This window comes from Bufo gargarizans, chromosome 6 (assembly GCF_014858855.1).
Source record: "Bufo gargarizans isolate SCDJY-AF-19 chromosome 6, ASM1485885v1, whole genome shotgun sequence".
Taxonomy (NCBI): domain Eukaryota; kingdom Metazoa; phylum Chordata; class Amphibia; order Anura; family Bufonidae; genus Bufo; species Bufo gargarizans.
The window spans coordinates 52,056,687-52,082,571 of NC_058085.1; the positions used below are offsets into that span (position 1 = coordinate 52,056,687).

The window sequence follows — 25,885 nt, forward strand, 5'->3', positions numbered from 1 at the left end:
GTAAAAAAGAAAACTTTTATTGTGAGATCATATGGCAGGGATCTCTCCTGGGATAACAGTCCTGGAAACATGGATACAGTAACCCTACCACATCCAGATGGGAGCATCGCAATGTGATGTGTCCCATATTATTTAACTACTTTTATAGCTACTCTTGGCAGCAAAGGGGTTATCCAATATGCAGCCTACAATTTTTTTTTTTTAACCCCCTTCCTTTGCGCAGGTCTGTGTTGTTGATGATGGGAGGGGATTTGTCGGAGGGGGGCATCCCACGCTGCCAAATTGCTCCCTCCAAGATGCTTTTGAAATGAGTGTCCCAAGTGTGGTTTCAACAGGAAAGGGGGGGGGGGGTTGTCTCTTTCTACTTGAGTCTGTTTAATTGAGTCTGTTACTTAAAGGGTGTTTCCACCTTAAATCTGACATCTCATGATGAGATATTTTGGGAGACAACCAATATTGATCACCACGAAAGGCAAATCTATGGAGGGTGGAGGTGGCAGTCACATCTGGGCTCTCTGGTTCATAAGACGACACTGGCATGCTAAATAGTCAATGATTTGGGGGACAGGGTGGTATAAAGATACTGTTCTAGATTTTGCACTGGGTCTCAGATACCATGTTTCTTTTCTACCCATCATTACAGCACTCATGGAGGTTGCCACCACGTTTTGTCACCACAATCTGTCTACTTCTGCACAAATAACTTCCCTACTCCAATATGACAAAGAACCAGGCCAGTTTGTCATTCAAGATCTTGGAGGAGAACCCTCATAGGGACTATGAAGTGGGGTGGCTTCTCCAGAAACAGTTTTGGCCACAAAGGAAATGTATCCTTCAAGAAGTGTGGTCACAAGAACCAAAAAGTTAGGAGACTAAAAAGTTTAGTCCACCAGTCTCTAAAATCTAAGGACCACCATATAAATGAAGATTTATCACTGGTGGTTGCAAGTCATTTGCCTTCTTATGACCAACTGAGTCATTACCACAAGGGAAGGATGGAGATATCCTAACATGGTGGAGAAACTGTATGATGTTGAGGTCAAAAGGGCTCCTCATTCTACCCACATATGTAGTTCAGAATACTTTACTTGTGATGGTCGGGATCTAGAGCATATATAAATGATTACTATTCCTATACTTAACCAAAGGCAGATAGATATTTTTGGGGTGGTGATTTCTCATGGACAACCTTACATAAGATTGTTTATCACCCAAGCAAAGCTCCATGTGAAGGACTGGACAAGCATATTCATTAGCCTCCGTAAAGAGTATTTGAGAATAAAGCGTTCTGGATATGACTTTCGGCTTTAGCTAGGAGAGATCTTGCAGGGAGTACCCATCTATTCGTCCAGCAACCTTAATACATTAGCTATTTCTTGGCCGGTCAACAATCTGCCAACAAACATCAAATTCCTATGGCCAACTTTGGTAGGAAGGATAAGCAAAATGTTTTGTTGTGGTGTGTGAGGCATTTGGTCATAAAGTGGAAAGTAGTTCAAAACGTGCGAGTACGTATACAGCTTCACCAAATTGTATGAGAGTGGTCTGAAGGAAATTACTCCTTTACAAGAGGTGTGCCTGCAATTAGTTTCATCAGATCAGTTCCAAGTAGAAGATAATAAAGTAGGAGTTAAATCAAGGACACCTTCACTTTACAAAGAGCAGAGATCAAGCCCAACAGACCAGATCCAGTCATGACACTGCCTGGCACCACCAGATGTTTCCTAGGGCATAACAGGTGGGAGAACTGACAGATGGGATTACCACTTCCATGACAGACTGACAAACACAATTTCCTTTATGTATATCGAGTCACAAGCAGCAAGACATGATAGGAGTTCACCATCTAGATAAACTTCTATGACGGGCAGAGGAACAGCCATCCATGGGAGTACAATATTGTGATAACGTGCCCACAAAATGAATGACAACTCTAACAGTTGACCACAAGTCTGGTGTTGACCACACTGCTAAACACATGACACAAGCAGTGTGATATACTAATCTAACCCATGGTCAGATCTTGCTCACAAAGAACTGCTCTCAAGATCCAAATATCTATAAGATGTTCTATCAAATCTGAACCACCATAGCTCCAGTAGCACCCACTAGATGACTCCATGAAGTACCAACAAGGAGAACAGAAGAAGTAGGTCGTGCCCATAATGACTTCTACAAATTCATCCAGTATCTAAAGTTTCTGGACAGCAGGAATATAAGAATTCATCCTAAACCTAGAGTCAGAGGTGTAACGTGAAGCTATGAGTCCTAAATGCAAAATTTGTGACATGACTTCCCAAGCACTAAGTGCAATTAATAAAAATAATGGTGCCATTTTATGTGGTAGATGGACACGACTGTGGCAGCTACCTCTGAATCCATATAGCTACACCCCTGCCTGGAGGACCAAGACCACAAGTTTTCTAAATCTTTTCAATGGGGTCTACCTATTATCAGACCTGGATTTCCAGACAATTTCACAGATAACTGAGGTTTTAGCCTCATGACCGAGCATTAGGGTCTGTGTTATCAAGGTGCACACCAGCCACGTATCCCCCGGAGGAGTTTAGATTGGCAAATTGTCAAGAGCTCTGTCTGGACCAACGGCCCAGCTGGTAACAATGTGTGAAACAGACACAAACACAACTCCTTTGGCGAACAGATGTTCAGAGGATATAAAATACAGAAAGAATATGTAAAAGGCAATGTCCTTCACTGAGTAATTCCTTTAATCTGGCAAGTGACATGTCCCGTTGTCCGTACTAATTGGATATAAAATTGTTATTCTGCACATTAACAGGAAAGGGTATATATTAGGCAGAGAGGACTGTATAGCAAGAATTAAAATAGGTCCTCTTACTGTAAAAATCCCACTATCCCAAGGACAGAAATAGGAGACATGTTGTAGTCCAGCCGACCCCCATCCAGTGCCTGGCAGGACATTGACAGTTTCTCCATTTTCTGATACATCACCAATAAAAAGCCAGCCATTAGTGTGCCCTATTGGACCACACTGTAGCTGAAGGCCCAATTCTCAGTACAAGCCCCGTTCTGTCGAGGAATGCCCACATCAGGACATTTGTCCACCCTTTGAGGTGGACAATCTCACAAAAAAATGCAACAGTTGGGAGTCAAGAATGAAGGAAGCAATTATATCCTTGTCGAAAAAGGGGACAGAGTGATGACCCTTAGGCCCCTTGCAGACTAGCGAGTATTCCATGTAGGTGCAATGCATGATGCGAACGCATTGCGCCCGTATGGAATTCAGACCCATTCATTTCAATGGGGCTGTGTACGTGTGTGTTGGTTTTCACGCATCACTTGTGCTTTGCGTTAAAAAAAAAAAAAAAAATCACAGCATGTTCTATATTCTGTGTTTTTCACACAACGCTGGCCCCATAGAAGTGAATGGGGCTGCGTGAAAAATCGGATGGTTGCTAAGAGATGTTGTTTGTATACCTTCAGGTTTTTATCACGTGCGTGCAAAACGCATTAAATTGCATTACACCCGTGCTATAAAGACTGAGCGACTTTTCTTGTGCAACGCATCCGCATCCGGACACGATCGTCTGCAAGGGGCCTTAGAGAAGCAGTAACAGCAGCCATATTGGCTGTCATTCGGTCTTTTTTGCTTTAAGGGGATGCCTAGGAATAGAAGAAAAATTTATTTTTTCCAGAAACAGACCTAACACCTGTCCATGGTCTGAGTCTCAACTCGGCTCCATGATTTTCTAATCCTAGACAACCGCTTTAATAGGATATCACGGACCCATGATGTCATTTTGACCTCCACCTCCCCACACATTTCTTCTGTTTTTGTGAGCAGGACCCTCTATAGGATAGAATTGCAATGTTTGGCATATTCTAAATTCCTGCATCAAATCTTTAGAAAGTCCTGAACCATAGAAGTTCTCCTAGACGATGGATTCCAGTGTGCGACTCTCCGTATTCTGTGAATACGTTGACACCGTCCCCGGCCCCCTCCTTCCCACTTGGGTTTCAGCACTGTCTACAACTGGTGTCATGGCCTCTTCTGTTTTCATATGATGCTTATCTGCCTGGGCACGGTGCCTGACCGCACTGCACACTCACAAAACTGAACACTTCTAGCATCTTACACACAAACAGTCCTTCTAGTGACAGGCTGCCACAGGGACACTCACCCCCACCAGCACCCTGGCGTCATGCATTTGAACAGCTGACAGAATTACGACCAACCAAATGTGACACAAGGACTAAAGACTGCACCAATTTTACAATAGACAGTATATAGGGTGGTGCAGTCTGGATTCCGAGGCCTCCTTTATCAAAACTGGCCTTGTTGTTCATAGCAGCCAATCACATAGCAGCTTACAACTGTCCAGAGTGGTTTATGAAATGAAAGGAGAGTTCCGTTTGGTTGCCAACAAGGACCTTGCTGCCCAGACCAACCAATCAGAACTCGCCTTTTATTTCATAAACAGCTCTGGAAAGTTGTAAGCTGCTACGTGATTGGTTGCTATGGGCAATAAGGCCTGTTTTTCTGTCAGACAGTTTTGGTCATTGAGGCCCTAAGTGGGTGAAAACCACAACAACCATTACTGCTCCTAAACAGTTGTCCTACTTAGCCTTGGGGCAGTGCAGACTTAGAAAAACATGGCTGGTTTCCTCCTCATACTTTGCAGTTGGTAAATTTGGAACATAGGCCCTGCATGGCGAATGCCCCAAACCATATGGGACTACCCATTTTGGCCTGAATTTTCAGGGACCATCTCTGAAAATTTAGAACTACTAGCATTGATGCTTCTTAAAACAGCGGCACATCTGTCCACAGGCTGTGTATGGTATTGCAGCTCAGCCCCATTCGCTTGAATTGAGACTGGCTGCAGTACCGCACACAACCTGAGGGCATATATGGCGCAGTTTTAAGTAAAAAGCAGCCATTTTTTTCTAATCCTGTAAACCTATCTAGGTATACAATGCTAAATCTGCATCTCTCATACCCACCATCTTTGGAAACGCCCCCAACCTATGCAGAGCTGCATAAACTCACATTTTCATCCCAGGACAGTCCCTGCAAATTTGGGATTGTTGGCAACTAGGGCATAACTAAGCAAATTTGCCATTGTGGTCAGCAGGAAAGCTGGGTGACTACTGGTATGCGCCTACATACAGGTTGTCACATTGCTTTTCCAGACTGGTACACAGGGTGGCAGTTCCTGCATTGGCTGTAATCGCAGCCGGCACCCAGCTTTTCCAGCGGAAAATATGTATGATCATGGATTTTTTTATTTTATTATTATTTAAAAGGGACGCAGAGTGGCAGCTCCTGCATTGGCTCTAACGGTAGCCGTATTGCACGGCACCCAGCTTTTCCAGCGGCAAATATGTACGATTATGGAATTTTTTTATTTAAAGGGGAAATGCCCTTTAACCCGAGTCTATTTCCCCCAGCCATATGTTGTGTGTTGGACCAATTATATTCACAGCTCAAGACTCTGGCAAACACACGAGCACAAAAATCTGGGAGATGCACCGACCCATATTTCCCACACATGCTAATACACCCACCCCCTCTGATTTTATGGAGCCACCCACCCTCTCTTTCCGACCCAAGCCAACTTCTATAGCGCAACACATGACACACGTATGGCACCAGAGGTCAAGAGGATGCATATGGACCAGACTTGAGTACATATGGAGACCGGGTGATGGGAGTGCCCCTCTAATGCCACACCAGGGACGCTGCTGGCACGGGGCAGGATGGGAAACAGGCGACTACAACATTTGCTTTCATTTAAAAAAAAAAAAAAGTGAGAGAGGGAGAAGCCTCCAGATTGTAGGAGAGGGGACCATCAGCATTTGGGGCCGTCTGCGGGTTCCTGAGAACGAGCCTGCGATCCCACACCCTCTCCGCCTCTTAAAGGACTAGTCCCAGAGGTGCAGTCGCTCGGCCCGAACCAGCGTTCCAGGTTCCCAGGCTTCGTCTGCAACGTTCACACACATGTACAACACATCTCACTGCCCCTTCACACGACCTGCTCCCCTGCACAAGCGACTTTTGGCGAGAAGAGTAATCAGAAGATCCCGTGGTTACAATAGAATTGGTTCATGTAACGTGTGATAAATCAAAGCCAGGCGTGTAGCAGATTGCCCGTTTGCACAGGCTGTATGAGAGTTTCCCAGAAACTGCGCCACTTATGTGGACAGGTTGTGACTGGTATTGCAGCTCAGTCCCAATGCATTGCATCATTTTGCAAATTTCCAAGATATTTTGGGAGGAATTTATCAAACTCGTACGCCGATAATGTCTTAGGGTTTGCTACCAGTATTGGAGCTTTCTCTTTTAACAAGCCATTTACTTGTAGATATGATCAGGACAGTTTTCAAGCCTCTAGATGACGGCACGCCAGCTGTTGTAAGACTTCAACTCCCAACATGCTCTATTCACTTATATGGGATCTTCTCAGAACAACAGAGCATACGTGCATGCTGGGAGTTAAAGTTTCACAACAGCTGGAGAGCTGGACATTGCTGGCCCTTGCTCTAGATGAATGTTTTCAATCACTGACAGCAAGCAAAAAAAAAAAAAGTATGAGTATTTGCCGGCAATATCCAGAGGCTGGAAAACAGTCAGGCTCCTATCCCACAGTCTGTGTTGGCTGAACATGATTATGACTGAAAAATATTTTTACAAAAACCTTCCAGTCACTGAAAGCAAGCAGAGATTTTAAGAACTGTGACAGATTCAAACATAGATTACATTAGAAACACAAGGATATGACAATCTACTTCTTTAGTTCTGAGGCCGAAGGTGCTGAGCACATCTGAGCCTAGACTGCCCTGCACAGCAGAACAGAGTTTGTCACGTGGCACAAATCATGGCGACTACACTATGTGCTATATGCAGCATTACATAGGACACATGCAGGTACACACCGCATTCTTTATCCCTCCTAATGGAAAATATCAAGAAAGCAGCAGAGGCAAATAACAAATCGCCGTAGGCACAGCACGCTAGATGCAGTGGAGCCGAGTATGTCGTCTTGCAAAATTCATGGCACTGTCCCAAGTGTTTACATAGGACTGCATATTTAACTAGTGCATTAAAACACACACATTGCAGTCCAAAATATTACATGATAAATTCAGCTCTGCTACATCTGCATACATGGTCAGCATCTAATGTGCTTGTCCTGCACGGCGAAGGCATCGATATAAGATTCCCATAGTATTTTTATGCCGCTACCTGCCTTGTAAGGTTCTCCTAGTAAACTTACATGGGAATGGTGGTGCTACGCTGCCCATATTTGTACCCATAATAGGGAGAAAAATCTCAGAATCTGACAAATAAGACTAAAAATGGGCTGTGAGCGGGTGTGTCACATCCACCGGGGATGGCCGATCCCAAAGAAAAGGAATCCTACTATTATTAATCTTGGAATCACACAAAGCTGATCTATTAACCATCTGCAGGCTGCCGCCCCCAGACTGGCACATTAACCTATACCGCACCAAAGGCAACAGAGCTGATGGCCAGAACGCCATTATATACTGTACAGCATAAAGCATTGGTGACAAACCCCTAATTTACCCATAATGCTAATCATAGGTCTTAAAAGGGCCACTCCAACTAAGATATACGTATCAACATCACGAGCAGGGACATTGCAATGGGAGCAGGTGCCACGCAAGACGCCAGTATTATAAATGCTACGTGGTAGACGCTTCAAGTCATGCCTTTATGCCCTAGATCAGGGATCAGCAACCTTCGGCACTCCAGCTGTGGTGAAACTACGACTCCCAGCATGTACACTTGCTTGGTTGTTCGAACAAACTCCCATAAAAGTGAGTCGATCATGCTGGGAGTTGTAGTTTTACTTGTTACTGTATACCCAGACTCGCCTATATTCAGGTGGATAAAACCCACATGGGGGGGGCACATGATCACGTCCATGGGCAGATTTTCAATTCAGTACCGAAATTCAGTATTTTGCAAAAATGAATTTAAAAAAAATTAAATAAAATCACAGGAGCCGTTCAGTGCCCCGTGCCGGCCAGCGCTGCTCCAGACTCACACTTCTGTGTTTCCTGACTTCTAGATACTAATGAATGAATGAGCTGTGATGTAATAGACATTCCTGACTGTCCCGTCAGCCGGAGATTCCCTAACCTCACCATGAGTCACCTACGTTGTTAACCCTATGCAGCCTTTCCATCTCCGGCAGCACCTCCTGGTACCTGAGGCATAGCCCAAGGCACCAGGGCCTGGTTGTGACTGCTCCCGCTGCATCCCCTACAGCTGTGCCTCTGCCAGAATTATGAAGGGTGCATGCTAGGTGGGGCCCAGTGACAGATGTTGTGTTAGGGCCCGGTAGTTACAAGTTGTGCCTGTGCATAAAAGGGAGGAAAAGCCCAAGAGCAACCTCATGGTGGCAGATTTTGCCCCACCAGGACATAATGGTCTTGTGTTGGTTTCTCCCACTTGGGGTAATTAAAGGGGTTGTCCAGGATTAGAAAAACATGGCTGCTTTCTTCCAAACACAGCACAGCCCCTGTCCACAGGTTGCGCATAGTATTGCAGTTTAGTCTCATTGACTTCAATGGAACCGAGCGGTAATACCAGACAACTCATGAACAGGGGTGGCGCTGTTGTAAGGGAAGAATGAAGCCATGTTTTTTCTAATCCAGGACAACGCCTTTAAATCCTTGGGCTAACTGCACATGATCTCACCCTCTTAGGAACCACATGGTCTGCCACTATGGTAGATCCATGTAGCAGTACATGGGAACATATGTTGTTGTTTTTTTTGTTCTAGTCTACCCTGTAATCACTACTTAAAAGGGTAGTACAGATTCAGAAAAACATGGCTACTTTCTAAAAAAATAATAAAAAAATACAGCGCCACGCCTGTCCACAGGTCATGTATGGTATTGCAGCTCAGTGGAGTGACAGTACCAGACACCCAGACACAAGAGATGTGGCACTGTTTTAAGAAGAAAGAAGCCATGTTTTTATCTTGACCCTTTACAACCATCAGCTTTGTCTTAAATCTCCGGCCTGTACAAGCTGCGGTCGTGTCCCTTTAAAGGCAGGGGAGGATTAAAAAGGGCAGGGGCAAAAATTTGATTGGATGCGTTCCACAGCAAATATTACAAGCGCAGAATAAATAAATGGGGGGGGGGGGGAGAAAAAAAGCCCAATACATTAGGCATAACAAACGGCGAGCCGCAGCCATCACTACAGATAACACTTTTTGCAATGCTATTTAATCATTTAAAGGGCTGTTTGAGCCGGGAATTGCAAGCTTAAATCAGTTGGTAACACTCTCTGCTTCACAAATTCATCTCCCCCAGGGGCTGCCGGATAATTTCTGCCCTTCACGGTTAATGTGAACAAGGCAGTAGAGTCTAAAAAAGAAAGCAAATAGGTCAGGAAGGCAACGGGAAGCATGAGCTGGCAGCACCAGGCCGCAAGTTGGCAAACGTGGCATAGAAACTCGGCGCTTACTGCAATACTGTGTGCTGAACAAGGGGTATTAGTCAGAGGATGGCTGGCAGCCCTCGGCCCGACGGTCGTTGAAAGGATGTTTCTGTAATACGGCAGCAAAGCCTTCCACATAAACCGCCTATGACGGACAGACAGGCTGCCTTGTGTTTACATAGCACCATCACGTCCTGTGGTGGCGCAGGACGACGACAAAACCCAGGAGCCACTGGGCAAGGGTAAATATAGTCCAGAAAGAAAGTAGTACGTTTATATGGGTACTATATAAAGACTCAGCACCGATTTAGAAGTACCTCACCAGGCCGGCCGGTGAGGGGGTGACCCACAGATCGCCACTACAAAACCATACACCTATACAATTAGTATTTACAGTATATTTTATATGGTTTTACTTAGTCTCTGTATGGTGGCATGGCCACTTTTGCACTGCATGGTACTGGCACTATCCTACTTGCCTCTGGTACCGAGTAGTTCGGTTTCCGCTGTGCATATGGTGCCCCCTCCTTGTAGCTGGTAGCAGTGGAGTGCCGATTCCTTGTGACCCATCACTAGTCAACAGGGTGGTCATGTGACCTTCACGGTACCGGTTTGGCTCGTTAAATGTGGTACCAAAAAGTACCAGGAACTTTTTTTTTTTCCCCGTAAACTGCGAGGCGGCCACAAAGCAGTAGCCACCTGATCGGTGGGAGTCCGGATATTGATGAATAATACTGATGATATTCCATCAATATTCTACTTCTTTAAAACCCCTTTAATGGAATGTATGGAAGTGTTGATTAGCCAACATATAGCACTTCTAATTACTCTATGGCGCTTATAATCCTGCACTTTTCGGTACAATTATTTGGACACCACATGGAGGAGAGGAATGTCAACAGAAGGTGCCATAGAGCATACCATCCAACAGCCCTGGACCTAGGAATACTGTGATGTGGAACAGAGACAGCAACATGGCGAGTGTCAGGCAGAAAAAGTCTGATTTTGGTTCCTTCGCACATCGCTAACCATTTTATTTATTTATTTACAGACTACTGCAACTTATCACGATGGGCACTCTCATGACCCCAAATAATTATTAAAAAGTATATAAACTAAAATTTTGTTTAAAATAATGTATGATAATTCACGAGAGTTTACATTGATTATCTCATTCTGGATCTCCTAACCATCGAAAATTACAACTCAATTGAAGAGCATTCAACTTTCTCCTAAAAGCCTACGAAGAGTGGGACAATCTGGTTTTTCTTCTTTTTTTTTGCAGCAGCAGACTTCATTCCTTTGTTAGTCAGGCAAGAAAAACCAAAACCAAAAAATCAAAGCATTCTCCACAATAAATCTCGATTATATCTTCGTTTTTCTTTTGAGATAACACAATAAACATCTGATCACGCACACGGCTTCCAAGCACCTGCACAGAATGGTGGCAGACATTCCTCAGACACAGAAATAAATAGTGGTAGGATTACTCAGGATTGGTAGGTCCGTATTCTGGTCCTTAGGGGGCAGTATAACAAGATTTCATAATACGCTCAGTGACCAAAAAAAAAAAAAAAAAAACGCACCAGGAAGAAGTTGTTGGAATCCAATGGAACCTTCTGTGTGAATGTACTGAGGATATATGGAAGTGATTACAATAAAAGGAAAGCAGAGGTTTATTGGGAAAAACTGTACAATTATAAGGAAGCTCTAGAACCCTGTGGGGCCTCCTCTAGCCTGGATACAGGACGAGATACGGTTGGGAGGCATACAGGTTCCATATGGTGTCCTGCGGCACATTTCCCCAGAGATGTTGCAGCTGGGCCTGTAGATCCTGCACACTCGTAGGTGGGTGAAGTTGGCACAACGAAACTGATGGAGCCGCTCATGCCTGTCGGTGGATCAAACAATCCTCGCTACTGGTGATCTGTCTGGACCATCTGGTGCCTGTTCGCTTTGTGCATGCCCTCACATAACCATCGTTACCAGCACCTCCTAATGTTAAAATAACCATCCTGTCTCTCTCAGTGCAATGATGCGCCCCATTTTAAAGTCTGTCAACTTGGGAAAACATCTTTGAGTGCGTTGTAGAGACATGTCTAGCAGTCCGCGATCTCTCACTAAGACCTCATGCACACGACCGTTTTTTTTTTTTAAGGTCCGCAAAAACGTGGTCCGTGACAGTTTCTTCGTCCGTGGGTCTTCCTTGATTTTTGGAGGATCCACGGACATGAAAAAAGAAAAAAAAATCTAAGTCAAGTTTGCCATTGAAATTATAGTAAAAAACGGACACGGATCACGGACAACAATCTTGTGTGCATCCGTGTTTTTTCACGGACCCAGTGACTTGAATGGGTCCGTGAACCGTTGGCCGTGAAAAAAATAGGACAGGTCATATTTTTTTCATGGCCAGGAAAAACAGATCACGGATGCGGCTGCCAAACAGTGCATTTTCCGATTTTTCCACGGACCCATTGAAAGTCAATGGGTCCGCGAAAAAAAAACGGAAATCGGCACAATGGCCACGGATGCACACAACGGTCGTGTGCATGAGGCCTAAGAGGTACACTACCCAAAAGAAGCCTCTGAAAGCATTTTTATAGGGAAGTGGGGGGAGCACTATTACACCCTCTTGTGTTAAGGCCCAGCATCTAATAAGAACAAAACAGAAATAACTGACATCTGTCTGAGACAAAAAACTGTACCCCGAGTTTTGCAGAAATCAGACATTTCTATCTGGGTGCGTTATTTTTTGTCAATGAGTGAATTTTACTGATTAGTCCTACAAATGTGCTCAGAGTAGTTATGGTTGGTTTCCCCGTTCATACAAGTCCTCCCCACTAGATGGAGCTAAAGCGTACAATAGACAGCTCCTCCCACTGCAATGAGAATATAAAAGCTGTGATGCGTGATGGAAGGAACATTCAGATAAGGGGAAAAACTTTTTTTTGTTTTTTTTCATCACATCAGATGTTTTGCTTTTGGTCAAATTAACATTTACTCAACCATTTCTGTTAATATAATTTGTATCCAGATTCGCCCTTTAAATAACCCTTGTAGACAACCGTAAAAGGTTCAAAGCTAGGACAAATCCATACAAAAGCCCACGGCAACCGGTTTTGTAGTAAAAATTAGATTTCATGAGGGACCTGAAACAAAAAAAAGCTGGATATACTCATTTATTCATGAGGCCTAAGGCACCTCCAGCCAAATGTTCATTTAGCTTTGATGGTGCAGTATATTCTTACCCAGTATCATGTAACGTACATGCAGAGTCATACATGTACCGGACAAGCGGTGAGTTCAATGTCCACGTGTTACGTTACAAAGGCTTTGATTACAAGCCGGGCTCTTCAAGGCTAACCTTTCTAAAGCTACCTTGAAAAGATTACTTGTCCATTACCATTGTGCCTCCTGACAGTGGCAAGAGGCTCCTCACCTTTCCATTTTCCATAGAAGTACCTTAAAATGTAATAAAACCTTGTTTTTTTTTTTAAATAAATCAAGATATTTCCTAGGAAATAAGGCTGGTCTTCAGCTCACATAGCAAAGAACTTGGCTATGCCCTAGACAAGGTTTCAAAAACTTTTAGGGTAAGGCTATCTGACACAGAAGGAAGGTCAAGGAACAAAACAAAAAAATAAAAAAAAATGTAAAAATAATCAAAAATTGTAGATGACCACTATTAATGTAAAATGTCACACCTTGAAAGAGTGAAGCTTCCTAACCAATCCAGTAGACTTTAAAGAGGACCTGTCAACTCTCCTGACATGTCCGTTTTATTAACTACCTGCATTCCCCATGCAATAAGCAATTATTCTATGATGTGCCTTTCCTTTATTATTCCTGCTAAAAGTTCTGAAGGAATTGCTAACAGTCTGCAATAGAGGGTTCAGCTGGGTGTTACCAGCTGGGGTGTGTCCCTGCACAGTCTGACCCTGGCAACACTAATTGGATACTGACAGGCTATGCAGGGACACACCCCTAAATGAGAAACACCTATCTGGACCTTCACAGCAGACTGCTAGTAATTCATTCATAACTTCTAGCAGGAATAATAATTGAAAAGCACAATATAGGAATAGATGCTCCAGAATTGCTATTACATGGGGAAGCAAGTAGGTACTAAAATAGACATATCACAAGACGTGACAGGTCCTCTTTAAAGGGGTTATGCCATGACTGATGCAAAAAACCTAATACATATCAATCTCTAACAGAGCTAGAACCAGCCCTGTACCTCACATGGATCCAGAGATCTCCCCATTCATTGCTGAAATTGTTCTGCTAGATTTATTTCAGGCTGGCAGCTCAGGAGTTGTGCCCTTTCTGCTGTAGGACTTTCTGTGACTGCCACAGCTTCTAACAGACAGTGATAGTTGAAGATTTAAACCTAGCATGTGTGACCACCTCAGTGAAGTGGACAAGAAATATGGGGGGGGGGGGGGACAGCAGGTGGCGCTATACAGATAAATTGTTACTGAGCTATTCAATAAAATGTAACATTTTTAATTACATCCAATTACAAATGCATTCAGATCAGACGCTGGTTTCAAAAAGTAGAATGTTTTTTGCGGCAAATCCCCTTTAGGGTCTATGGTCAACATGAGATATTGAAGGAGGAAAGTGACCATGACTAATATATTTCTTCTAAGACAATTGGAAGGATCTTAAAACCAAAAAGAAAAAAGTTCTCCTAAGAGGGCTGGAAACCTTTCAGAATCACATAGTAAAGAACATATCTTGGAAGGAGCAAGACTCGCCCTGACCCCTTCCATCCACACCGCCTTCTCTCCTCTGTCCCTCTAAATCTCCTTCCAATCAGCACCAAGTCTCCTCCAATCTGTTCTACCTCAGTCATAAATCAATTTGTCCAATAAAACAGCCTGACATGCTGAAATATCGGCTAAACAGCCACTCAATCTGTTTATGCAAATGGAATAAATCTATCTGTCCTCTCTAAATATTGATTATATTCCTTAATTTATGGCAAAATAAATACAAGGATTGCATGCAAAGTTAGGGAAAGAGGGGGGGGGGGGGGGAGATACATGTGATGGGAGGAATTCTAGACATACGTGATGACAGATGTATTTCAATGATACTATATGATAAGTGCCATAAACTGTGGTCAGTAGAACTGTACAAAACAGATAGCAATGTGTGTGTGGGTGACCCAGTTAATACCCCGGGGCTATGTAATTATTTGGGCCCTATAGCATCTCAACCATCCAAGGTGGTCATTGTGTATAAGTTTACAAATCAGTACAAGTCAACAGATAACTGGTTTCACAGGTTCTTCAAGTCGTTTCTTTTCTGAGAATGGTCAGTTGAGCTCACAAATTAGGTTCTACACATGGAAGTAGAAAACAACGGTGTTTTGCACTTTAAAAGGTAATTTGCACCTTTAGGATAGTCATACTATTCAACTGAAGAATGCCACAATACAACACTGGCGCATTTTTGCAGTAAGCCAACATCTCATCCAGACAATGCAGTGCAAGCCACCATGTATGGTGGATCCTGTACACCAATATCTTTGCACATTAGTATTGGACAATGTTCTACTCAATCTTCCACTACTCTGAATTTCTTACAATCAAAATACAGCTACCGCTGGCCCAATTCTTTGGATCGGTAGGACAAATGTCTTACAAGAAGGACTTCCAACATGTTTGTGCATTCTTAGATTATGAACATGATTAAACAAGGTGCCTAACATCTCACATCGTTCATGAATTGGTTGACCTAATGTTGTTGAGACATCAGCAAGTGTGTGGCCTAGTTCTATTAACATGCCTCCAAACATGAGAGGACAAGAATCTTTTGGGGTAGGTTACGCCAATTTCTTTAGTATATGACTTCATTTACTTTTCATAGTTGATGTAAAGCCATCAGAGAAAACACAAAATGTGAAACGGAAAACTGGAACGCTGATCTGAACTGAAAAAAACCATGACCAAAATAACTGTGCAGAGTAGTGTCCTTGTGGTCTCCTAACAATAGATGGTGATGGTGTTGCCAGAGGGAAGTACAGATGCCGATCTGAAGAAGGGCATTGGGTTCAATGTTATTTTGATCTTAACATTAGCTACTAGATTGTCCTATAGGTCCCGGACATCAACAACTGTAAAGAAAAGAACAAGACAAACTGACCACTCAGATATTCTTAATTATTTGTCCTCTTGGCTTCTAGAGACACTAGCCACTGATGTTCTGGCCACCGAAGACTAAGGAAATAGAGAGACTGCTACCCTACCCATACCAGTATTAAGCTTTGGTGACAAGTTACGTTGGGCCATATTTTCTACCTTTGATCCCATGGGAAAATTATATCAAAATCACACTTCCATAAACCATTGCAATGTTATGATAGGTTCATACCATATTTCAGAGGGAACATTTGAGAGAGAATGAAGTATGATAGAAAACAGTCCAAGTGGCACTGCGTTTTCCTTCCCTCTCTCATTCCGGCACTGTCACCTTTTCACATCAGGTGCAATTTCTGCGACCAGGCAGTGCTCAGCCCAAATAGACTTAAATGTATACCCATTTAAGTCTATACCTCAGCGGCCTGAAGAAGGGCTTAGGCGCAAAACGGCCATCGCCATATTCTTGTCTGCTTTGTATGTTCGTCCACCCCAAGCCGCCCGCTGATGTATTTTAAGTCAGATACAATAAAGAGACAACTGCACCGCTGGCAAGTGCCGCCTGTTTTTACTTATATCTGGGTATACATTTGAGAGGGAATGTTCACGTCTAGTCCATAGACTTCAGTGTCATAGCCATACATGCTTGGTAAGTGGTTACAGAAGGGTACAATACAAGTCTTGTCTATTGGCTATGATGGTGCCACCATAAGATGGAGTCAGCGTTGGACTGAAGTTCCTTGGGACCACCAGAGGAAATAATTCTGGAGGGACCACCCTCTGTATATACAGGACCTTAAGGGCCCTGTTTTTTTTAGAGGTCCATTATTGTCAGAGCTTGGGCCCGCCGGAGGATTCTGTGGTGCTCTGTTGGGCCAGTCCCAACCTAGAAGGAGTATAATATGATCCCTCAACCATCTGGTTATAGAAAGACACCAATCTTAGACAAATGCTACAATTTTAAGTCACACATATCAATACGGCTGCTGATTTAGCCTCATTCTATAGACTTATACAAAATGTATTTTTCTACTCAAGAATTGTCCTGGTTTGGGGGGAGATCTATTTAAAAAAAAAATAAAAAAAAAATATTTAATATAAGTCTTTAATCTGAGGGCTCCTAAATTTTTGGCCACTGTCCAGAGCTGTTCAAAATCTGAAGAAATCATGTTGACATTTTATTTTTGGGATACCCAATAGAATTTATTTATCCTCATGCACTTTGGGGAAGGAGGGGGAGGGGAGAGGGGAGATCTACCTTTAAAATAAATTTATTGAATTCTTTATGTCAGACTCCAAGCGTTCGAGGCATTCGGTAATTATTTCAGCCCCCCTGCTAGGGTGAAGACTGTGCAGTCTGTAGGTAGATCCACACAGATCATGTCAGGTAAATTATTGAGAACGTCCATAATAAGAAATCACCACAGGCTTAAAAAGGGTGTGTGATATTCCTGGCTACACTGCGTGGAACGGTGCCAGGATTCAAGCCACTTATATCTCACAGCAACACTTTCAGATTGAATTAATTAACTGCTCATTCACAGAATTACTTCTTTCATGTAACTCTTTCCTTCCCTGGGAGCCCATCTTAAAATTAGAGAAACAAAATAAAAATAAATAAATAAAAAATTGGCCAATTCCCCCACCCGCCAATAAAACAAAAAATCACTACACTTATGAACCCAAGTCTAGGCCCTAAACAATGGAAGCCAGACACTGGGTTGGCAGCATTCTCTTGGAGACACACAGGACATTGTTGTCACCACTCTCCCAACTGGTAATGCTCAGTGTTGGTGATTTTCATGGCACAGTTTAATCCATGCGCTAATTGTAATCCCATTATAGCACAGAGAAATTCATTAGAATTCACAGCTCATCAAGCCGGCAGCAATAACAGTTACCGTGTTATTCTAAAAATTGACTACCATGTGAAAAAGCAAGCGGTAAACAAAAAGTAGGTTAAACCTGGCACACAGGAGGAATTAAGTTATTTAAAATAAAAAATAAAATAAATCTATAAAAAAACACCCTTTAAAAAAATGTTCAAAAATTAAATGGAAAACTTTTTTTTTTATTTGAACATTCCAAAAACGCCACATAAAACACGTAGCTCTATATACACACAGACCTATAATCATTCAGATGTGTACTTCATACATACGAGAGATTGATGGAGGGCATCCCGGGCCGGGCCTACCGAGCTGAAATGCTACACTGGGCTATATTATTGGGTGGGAAATGCAGATCTTAGAATGAAGGAGTAAAGACTTGTATTTAAACTTATTTTTAGATATGGGCAGCTTTTCTTGGCAAAAATGAACCAAATGAAAGGTGGCTTACTAAATGAAAAGGAGAAAAATAAAATGTATATATACACACACACACAAAAAAAAAAATGTACAAAAAATTTAAACTAAAATGTAACTATATTTATTCTTTTTACATATATTTTGAGACAAATGGTCTACAAAAAACAAATTCTGCTGTAATATATAAAAAAGTAAAAAAAATAAAAATATCATCACACTGACTGTGTCAATCAGTATTATTGGAGTTGTATTAAGAAATAATTGCCTATGGTCTTCCGAATTTTACCATGTCCCCTTTGACTGACATTCTTATTTCTTTCCGATTAATATTTGTATATAGCCCATGGTTACAGACAAATCCATAACTCAATATTTCCAGCTTTTCTCCTGTACGCACCTCAATAATTACAGTTATGAAGAAATAGCGGATCTCCGGGAACAATCTGGTTAAAAGAACCGTGTATCAGATGTAGCTTATGATGCATTTCTGTCCCTGAGCGCTGATCCTGAAGACCATGGCTTGGTCATCTCCACAGTCAATGGGAATGTCCATAGTGATCTACCGGAGTATATGGAAACCCTTTGCAGCCGTTTCGGTAAAGGGTTGTCCAGGATTTCCTTCTATTCTAAATTCCGCCACTCCCAGCCATACTTACTTGCTCCCAACTGCTCAGTTCTGTTCCACGTGTCCTCTGCTGTCTTCAATGCACTTCGGTTTCCACATGTAAACATCTGGTATGGATGTGGTCATGTGCGCCTCTGCCGCCAATGACTAGTTACAGTGGTGGCGTGTCTCCAAGCATCAAGTGACCGTAGCGGTGTGCCACTTGGGGACATGTCAACGCTGCAGCGCACACATGAGCCCGTCCATGCCAGTAGTTTACATTAGTGTAATGAAGCACACTGAAAACAGCAGAGGACCCAGGGAATGGGAAGCTAGCGGTAGGGAACAGGTAAGTAGCCTTTCCTTTACAGGTCCGGTGGAGAAGTGCAGGTGGAATTTGTTCTGGACAAACCCTTTAAATATCCATGTATTAATACTGTCCCCAAATTGGATTGACAAATTTGATGTAAAGTGAAGAATTTTATCACTTTTTGAAAGGGCTAAACGCCTAATAAAGTTTTCTAAAAAAAAAAAAAAAAAATCAGACAGAGAAAACTGATTCTTGATCCCCCACCCCCATTTCCGCTTGAGACAAAATGATGGGTGGAGCTAAATAATGGGGTGGGGTTAATTGGTCTAGTCCTTGATTACGGAAAGCACAGAGGTGGGAGGTTTGATTTTCAGCAGGCTGCCTACCTCAGACTTCAGTCTAAAGGAGGAGCATAATAGATGCCTCCTGCCGTGGCTTTGAAAGACTTGGAAAGTGGGCTGCTAAGCACCCGGCCACCACTATCAAGGCAAGTAGTAAATCACGGATTTAGACGGGTTGATTTAGTCTATCTATTGTCAAATATGTGATTGTGGTTTTTTTTTTTCTACAGATGGTCAAAAGAGCATAAGACCTTCCTGGCCCAAAATTATTGTATTGGACACCACAGCAGAGGGTCAGCCCTCTCATCTCATGCTCCTAGCTTTACAACATCCTTACTGACCATACGTGGTGCCCAAAATGTGAAGGCACACAAGATGGAGTGACAGTAATGTGACCTTTAGGCTGATTCAACTATATGATATGGGACTCTGTACTAGCTTACAAGGCCAGGGATGTTGTGGGTTTAATCTGGACCCTCTTCACTTTAGGCTGTGTAAGCTTCCTGCAACTTTGCTTCCATGCTATGTATGCCATTTAATGCACTAATGTTATCTACAGATGAATGCAAGGAATTCTCAAAATGGATCACTAGAAGCAAATGTTGGAATTTTTACATAAAAACAATACAAAGCAATTAGAAAGAAGAAGAAAAAAATAAGGGAGAATGTAGAATTAAAGTTGACGGAAGACGCAAAAAACAATTTAGAAAGATAAGTAACCATGGTAAAGATGCTTATAGGGAACCTGTCTTCAACTTTATGCTGCCCATACTAACGGCAGAATAAAGTAGAGACAGGTGAGTTGATTTCAGCGGTCGGTCATTTATAAGTTAAAAGTAAGTGGTTGCCGAGAACCAACATCACAAGCATTGCAGACTGGGCCTGGAAAAGAGTCCCGGCCACCTGAGAGGAGTCCTGGTTACTCATGAATTCCTGCTCTCCTGCTGATGACTGACAGTTTAATACAGAGTTTTCTCCCTTTCTGTCTAGAAGAGAACTGCCAACCATCAGCAGATGGGCGGGAGAGCAGGAGATTAGGAATAACCAGGACTCTTCTCAGGTAGATGTGACTCTTCTCAAGCCCTGGGCTGCAATTGTTATGATGCTGGTTCTCCGCAACCACTTACTTTTAGTTCATGTGTGACACACCGCTGACATCAGCATGTCTGTCACTATTTTATGTTGTCCCCAATGAGATCAGCATAAAGTTGATGACCGGTTTCCTTTAAGCAACGCTTCAAGAAGCAGATTTAGCTTCCCTTCCCGATAATAAGTAAAGTCATTTGTAAGTTTAAAACATTTTTTATAAATTGTTGATACAAGTGAAATTTTGTTTAGGTGACATGCAGCGAGCCAGGTTGTCAAGATAAATACACCGCATGTAAAAGTAGGAAACCATATCAGAGCCTATTAATCCGCTGGGCAATTGGGACTGCGGGCAGATCGGTTGGTCAGCCACTTTGCGGGGCTCCATTTCAGATATAAATGCAGGTCCCAGGGGTGGGACTAGCACCTATAAGACAACGGGGCATATTCAGGCAATATGCCACCATTGTCTGAAATGAGACAACCCCTGTAAGGCTACTTTCACACCAGCATCAGGAGACATCTGACAGGCTCTTCCAGCATATATGCCAGTCGGTTGGATAAAAACTGATGCACAGCAACTTTTGTCCGGCCGGATCTCCGACAGTTTCCATCATAGTCAATGGGGTCCGGAGGGCAGGTGGCACTTTCCAGCTATGACAGCTGGCTGTACCTAAAACTAGCCTAATCCAGCACTCTTGGTATTTTCAGCTCTCTATCCATACTCTACCTCGCTATACCTTCCTACCTCGATCTATCCATCGACCCCTGTAGATTTCTCTATCCTCCTATCTCTCAAGCTCTCTTTACTTAATTCTTGATCCAGCTCTCTCTCGCCTTCTTTCCAACCCTCTTCCTAGCTCTCTAATCATTACTTTCTCTACCGCTCCTTATCCATCTCTCTCTATCCTTCTGTCACTCTAACTTTATCCATCTTTCACCCAGGAGGAGGAAAGCCAATAGTAGGCCACAACGGGAACGAGCCTCCCTGGCATCGCAGGTGAAGCTAGGGAGGTTCGTTCCTGTCGTGGCCTGCTATTGGCTAACCCCTTCCCCTGACAGGGAGATGTAGTGGCTGCCATGCGGGTGTCAGAGAGCCAGGTAAGTACAACCTCTGTGAGGGGCCCGGGCATATGGGGACGCATTTTAGGGTTTGGATAACCCCTTTAAAATTATTCTGAATATTCTTCCCAAAAAAATTATATATAAAAGTCAGCTCATCTTCTTCTGCTCTACACCATGTTGACCACAGATTGGAAGGCACGAGCAACATGATTGGTTCCCTTTAATGGACACGAGAGCACATTTCTCAAAACTGCTGCTAAGGAAAACTGGCACCTGCCCATAGCAACCAATCAGATTCCATGTTTAATTTTCCCAAGTTCCTTTGGAAAATGAAAGGAATAATCCGATTGGTTGCTATGGGCAACTAAGCCAGTTTTCCTTAGCATCATCAGTTTTGATAACTCAACCCCTTAGACTCTTAGTGCAGAATCTCTCAATCCTCATACAATTTTTATACCTGTAGGATACAATATGGAGGCACTTACCTGTGTGTGTTGCCATTGGGAGGGGTGAGGAAAAGTATTTGGTGGCCTGGAAGTGTCCTGGGTGCTGCACCGCACTGTGGCCTGAAGGTGGGTTCATCCTGCCAGCTCCGCGGTGACTCAAGTGAGGAGGGGGAACAAACTCCCGGCCGTCCATCACGGGAGGGAGTGAAATATAGGGTAGCACTGTTTAGTGGGAAGTCCCGGGATGGTTGCCGGGCTCCTCTTGAAGCTCCGGTATCATTCTCTATAGGAGAAGAACAAAAAGGATATTAAAAACAACATACTAATGTGTCGGCCTAATTCAAAACAGGGCATCACAAGTAAAAGCTATATGGTCACCAAATATACATGTGTAGGCCTGGATACTCATGTAGAGAGTAGACAATCTGTCCATGACAACAATGTACCTGACAAATTGCAAAAAAACATGATGTGATCAGAATCAGTCAGTAGTGCAGACTCTGGCCTGCAACTTTAAGGAATTATATCAAAGCACTGGAGCAAGATATTGAAATACGGTTTTCACATTTGTAATGAACTCAAGGATTTCTATACATTTCTTTTTGGGAGGTCTATTACATTGTTTTTTTTTTAAAGTTTTTAAGCCTAGACCTTATTATATTTGGGAGAATTAACCTAATAAACCTCCAAGTCATGTACTGTGGTTCCACACATACAAAACTCCATAACATATCTTAACAGGGGTAGGGGTAGACATGACTATACATCATAAACATCAAACCCTCCCCATTAAGTATGGTCACCTCCAGGAAGGTTCAGACGGGGGTTCCTTGCACCCACCAGAGGAAATTATTCTCAGCGTCCAACTCCCATATCATTGATATAGCCCGGACAACCCCTTTAAGCTTTTTCTATTGATGACCCTTCCTCAGGATAGGTCAACAATATCAGATTGGAGGGGGTCTGACAACCAGCACCCCCGCCGATCAGCTGTACGGGAAGACGACGCGCGCTGTGTGCGCATGCCGTCTCTCTTCTCTGCCGCTGTATGCCTATGGGACTGCAGCAGAGTAAAAGGGAGACAGCTAATCGGCAGGGTTGCCGGGTGTTGGACCCCTGCCGATCTGATATTGATGACCTATCCTGAGGATAGGTCATCAATATTAAAAAGCCTAGACAACCCCTTTAAGAGATTTTGAATCAAAGAAATAGAAACTACTGCCAGCTTCAAATGTTTTTTCTCCTGGACCTTTGGGGCCCACTAAGGTCTCAGAGCCTGGGCCCACTGGAGGATCCTCTAGTACTTTGGTGGGCAAGTCCAACACAGTCCCCAGGACAAAATACATTAAAGCATGAAGACCCAAAAGACTGACTCCGAGCTATTCCAGCTAGTAATGCGAACCATTAAACTGACTCCGTTACTAATGGGAATGTGCAGACATTCAATGCAAAGAACAAGTGCATGCCTTTCTTCCAGTCCTCAGCATGAACATGTCTTTAGGAGCCAGGAAATTTTAGAAGAAAATAAATCACTTATTTTTAGGGTAGACCTTCTATAACATGCGCGGTAGACACTTTTAGTCATTGGTGTCCACAGATCGGGGCTTCTTGATTTACAGCCTGGGTTAACTTATGTAACAAGTGTGCTCTGTATAGCATCAAGGTGACATACCCCACACATTACTATGAGAAAACATGCCAAATATGAAATAAAATAAAAACTACAAAATCTAAGCAAAAAAAATGTCTAGTTTTTATTACAATCTCTTAAGTGTGGCAGTAGTCCGATCACTCACAAATAATTATAGTCAGGCTATATAGAAATGTTTTTGGTTTAGATTGTTTTCAGATTAGATTATATACTAAAATAAATATTAACTAAACTACTTTATAGCCTTCTCTTCATACACACACAAAGTATCACATGTGCAAACAAAAAATGTCTAAAAAAGTAATAGTTTAGTACAAAATGCGTTTGAATGAAAATGCTCAAGTTTAGGTTAACCACAGGGATATCGAGAAAATGACTAATTTGTAAAATTTTCATAAAACTTGAGATAAGAAACCTGGAGTCTACAAAAAAAAAATTGGTCTAATGGTATAAAATAAAATAAAAAAACTAACCTAATTAATTTTTTTAGCCAAATAACAAAAAACCACAATCCTTTCAGGTCGACCAGCCAGACAGGGACATAGTTAAGCAAAAAAAAAAAATGCAAAGAATAAGGACTGGAAAGGAAACAAAAATGAAATGTCGCAGTGGGGAATTTTATCTATGGTTAAGCCAAATCTTCCAATTAGAAGAAAGATGCAAGAGGACAGTAACCTCTGACCCATTCATGATATGGACTGAAATTATTAGTTTAAACATAATCCACATTAACCAGACTAATTATTGCAGTAATTACAGGAGCATAGATATACGAAGGGAACGGCGGGTGTTACGTGCAGCTGGTAACAGAGATTTTGCATGAATGTTGAGTATTAACTGTATCAGTGCTGGAAACAGAAGTCTACATTACAATACAAGTTATTGAGAAAACAACCCATTGGACCCTATGCCCCTCTGGGGTCATATGGACTCCTTAAGACCGAGTAGGATTTAGGATACCCCCTTGGCGTTAATTCCAAGATGGGCTTCTAAAAAATAAAAAACTTAAAAGAACCAGATTTTTCCAAACAACTCTAGCCCAGAAAATTCTATATTTCATCTGAACGCAAACTTTGACCACCTTGCTTCTGAAACCCAGGCAACTAATAGTATATTCCTAGCCCAAATCCTTAAACATGATCCAAAGATTTTTACCATTTATGAAGCAGAAAAACAGACAAAAAAAACTGTAGACCAACAGTGCTGCCCCAACATCTAAGATACCAATCCTACATGGTCTATGGAATCATTTATACTGTTGAATATATAGTTAACACTCAAAAGGTGATTGACGATTAGGGGTGTATTGGCCATAGACCTTACAGGGAAATTTTCCTGTGAGCCAATGCCCGGGGAAGGGGGGCCCCCAAGGCCCAGTCTTTGTCGTTGGCCAGGTACATAATAAACTGTAAGCGGTAATTACACCGAGAATCAGGTACCTGGGCAGCGACCGCACATGCCCTCCTGAATTCAACTGCTTTGGCCCACATCTCACCTCCTAAGGAGGAGAGAAAAATGGTGGTATTGATGGCCACCAAAAAGGGACATCTTTTGGGGCAATATATTGTGCAGCTCTATGGTATATGGTTCTGCTGGGAAGGTATTTTGTGCTATGGTATTGCTGACTCCACCTACTTGTGTTGCCAAGCCTTCTTATAATTTGGACCCCCTACAACACGGGACCACCTTTAGGCTGTTTTCCCCAAGGCCGCTTTAAATTCTCGGTCTGTCCCTGTTCATGATTAATGATTGGTTGGCTGATTTTTGTGGATAGAAGTAAAAAAGTCAAAGATAGGCCAAAGCCAACGGAACATGATTTCAATATATATTAGACAAATGGTCATTTGAGGGTGGTACACATTCCCAGAAATTTTGGTCAAACAAGGTTAGATCATCTTTCATGCAAGGAGAAGACAGACAAAGGCTTTGGCTTTTGATCATAATTCTGAAAGTCTAGTAAGCTTCATATATTGGGAACCATAATATATGGTTATATCTTCAAGAGGCAGCTCTTGAAGATTTCTAGAAAAAAATTCCAGTCAATGAATTGACAACTAGTAAATGAAGGTTCTGCTGAATATAAAATTTGAATATGCACCAAATTCTACTAACAGCAGCTCTTGTGTACTCATGTAATACATTTGTATGGCAGCATGTGATGCTGTATTTCCCCCTACACCAGCTCTTTTCTATCTGCAGCTTCCCTCAGATGAGATTCTGAAAGCGGACCTAAAGTGATAAGCTGATCATGGGTCCAATGTCAACCTAAAGAGATACTACCTTTAAAGCCACCATAACGTCACACCATTTTATCTATTGTAGCTAAATCAAAAATGAGTATTGAGGGTGCCATTGACCATAAATTGATTCGGGAACCAGGACATATGTTCAATTGCATTTTCAACAATACTGCCATGCTTCATTAGACCTGTTGCCTTTGACTACAGTGACAAGACTTGTT

General features: G+C 42.6%; 1 protein-coding gene across 2 annotated transcripts in view; it reads right to left on the minus strand.

Moving 5' to 3' along the window:
* Positions 1-25,885, minus strand: part of BAHCC1 (BAH domain and coiled-coil containing 1) — an 88,374-nt gene that overhangs the window by 51,999 nt on the left and 10,490 nt on the right. For both annotated transcript variants that reach the window (XM_044296251.1, XM_044296250.1), the window contains exon 2: positions 21,813-22,056. In XM_044296251.1, coding sequence (XP_044152186.1) covers positions 21,813-21,966 — 154 coding nt within the window. In that variant the 5' untranslated portion in view covers positions 21,967-22,056. The remainder of the gene's footprint in view (positions 1-21,812; positions 22,057-25,885) is intronic.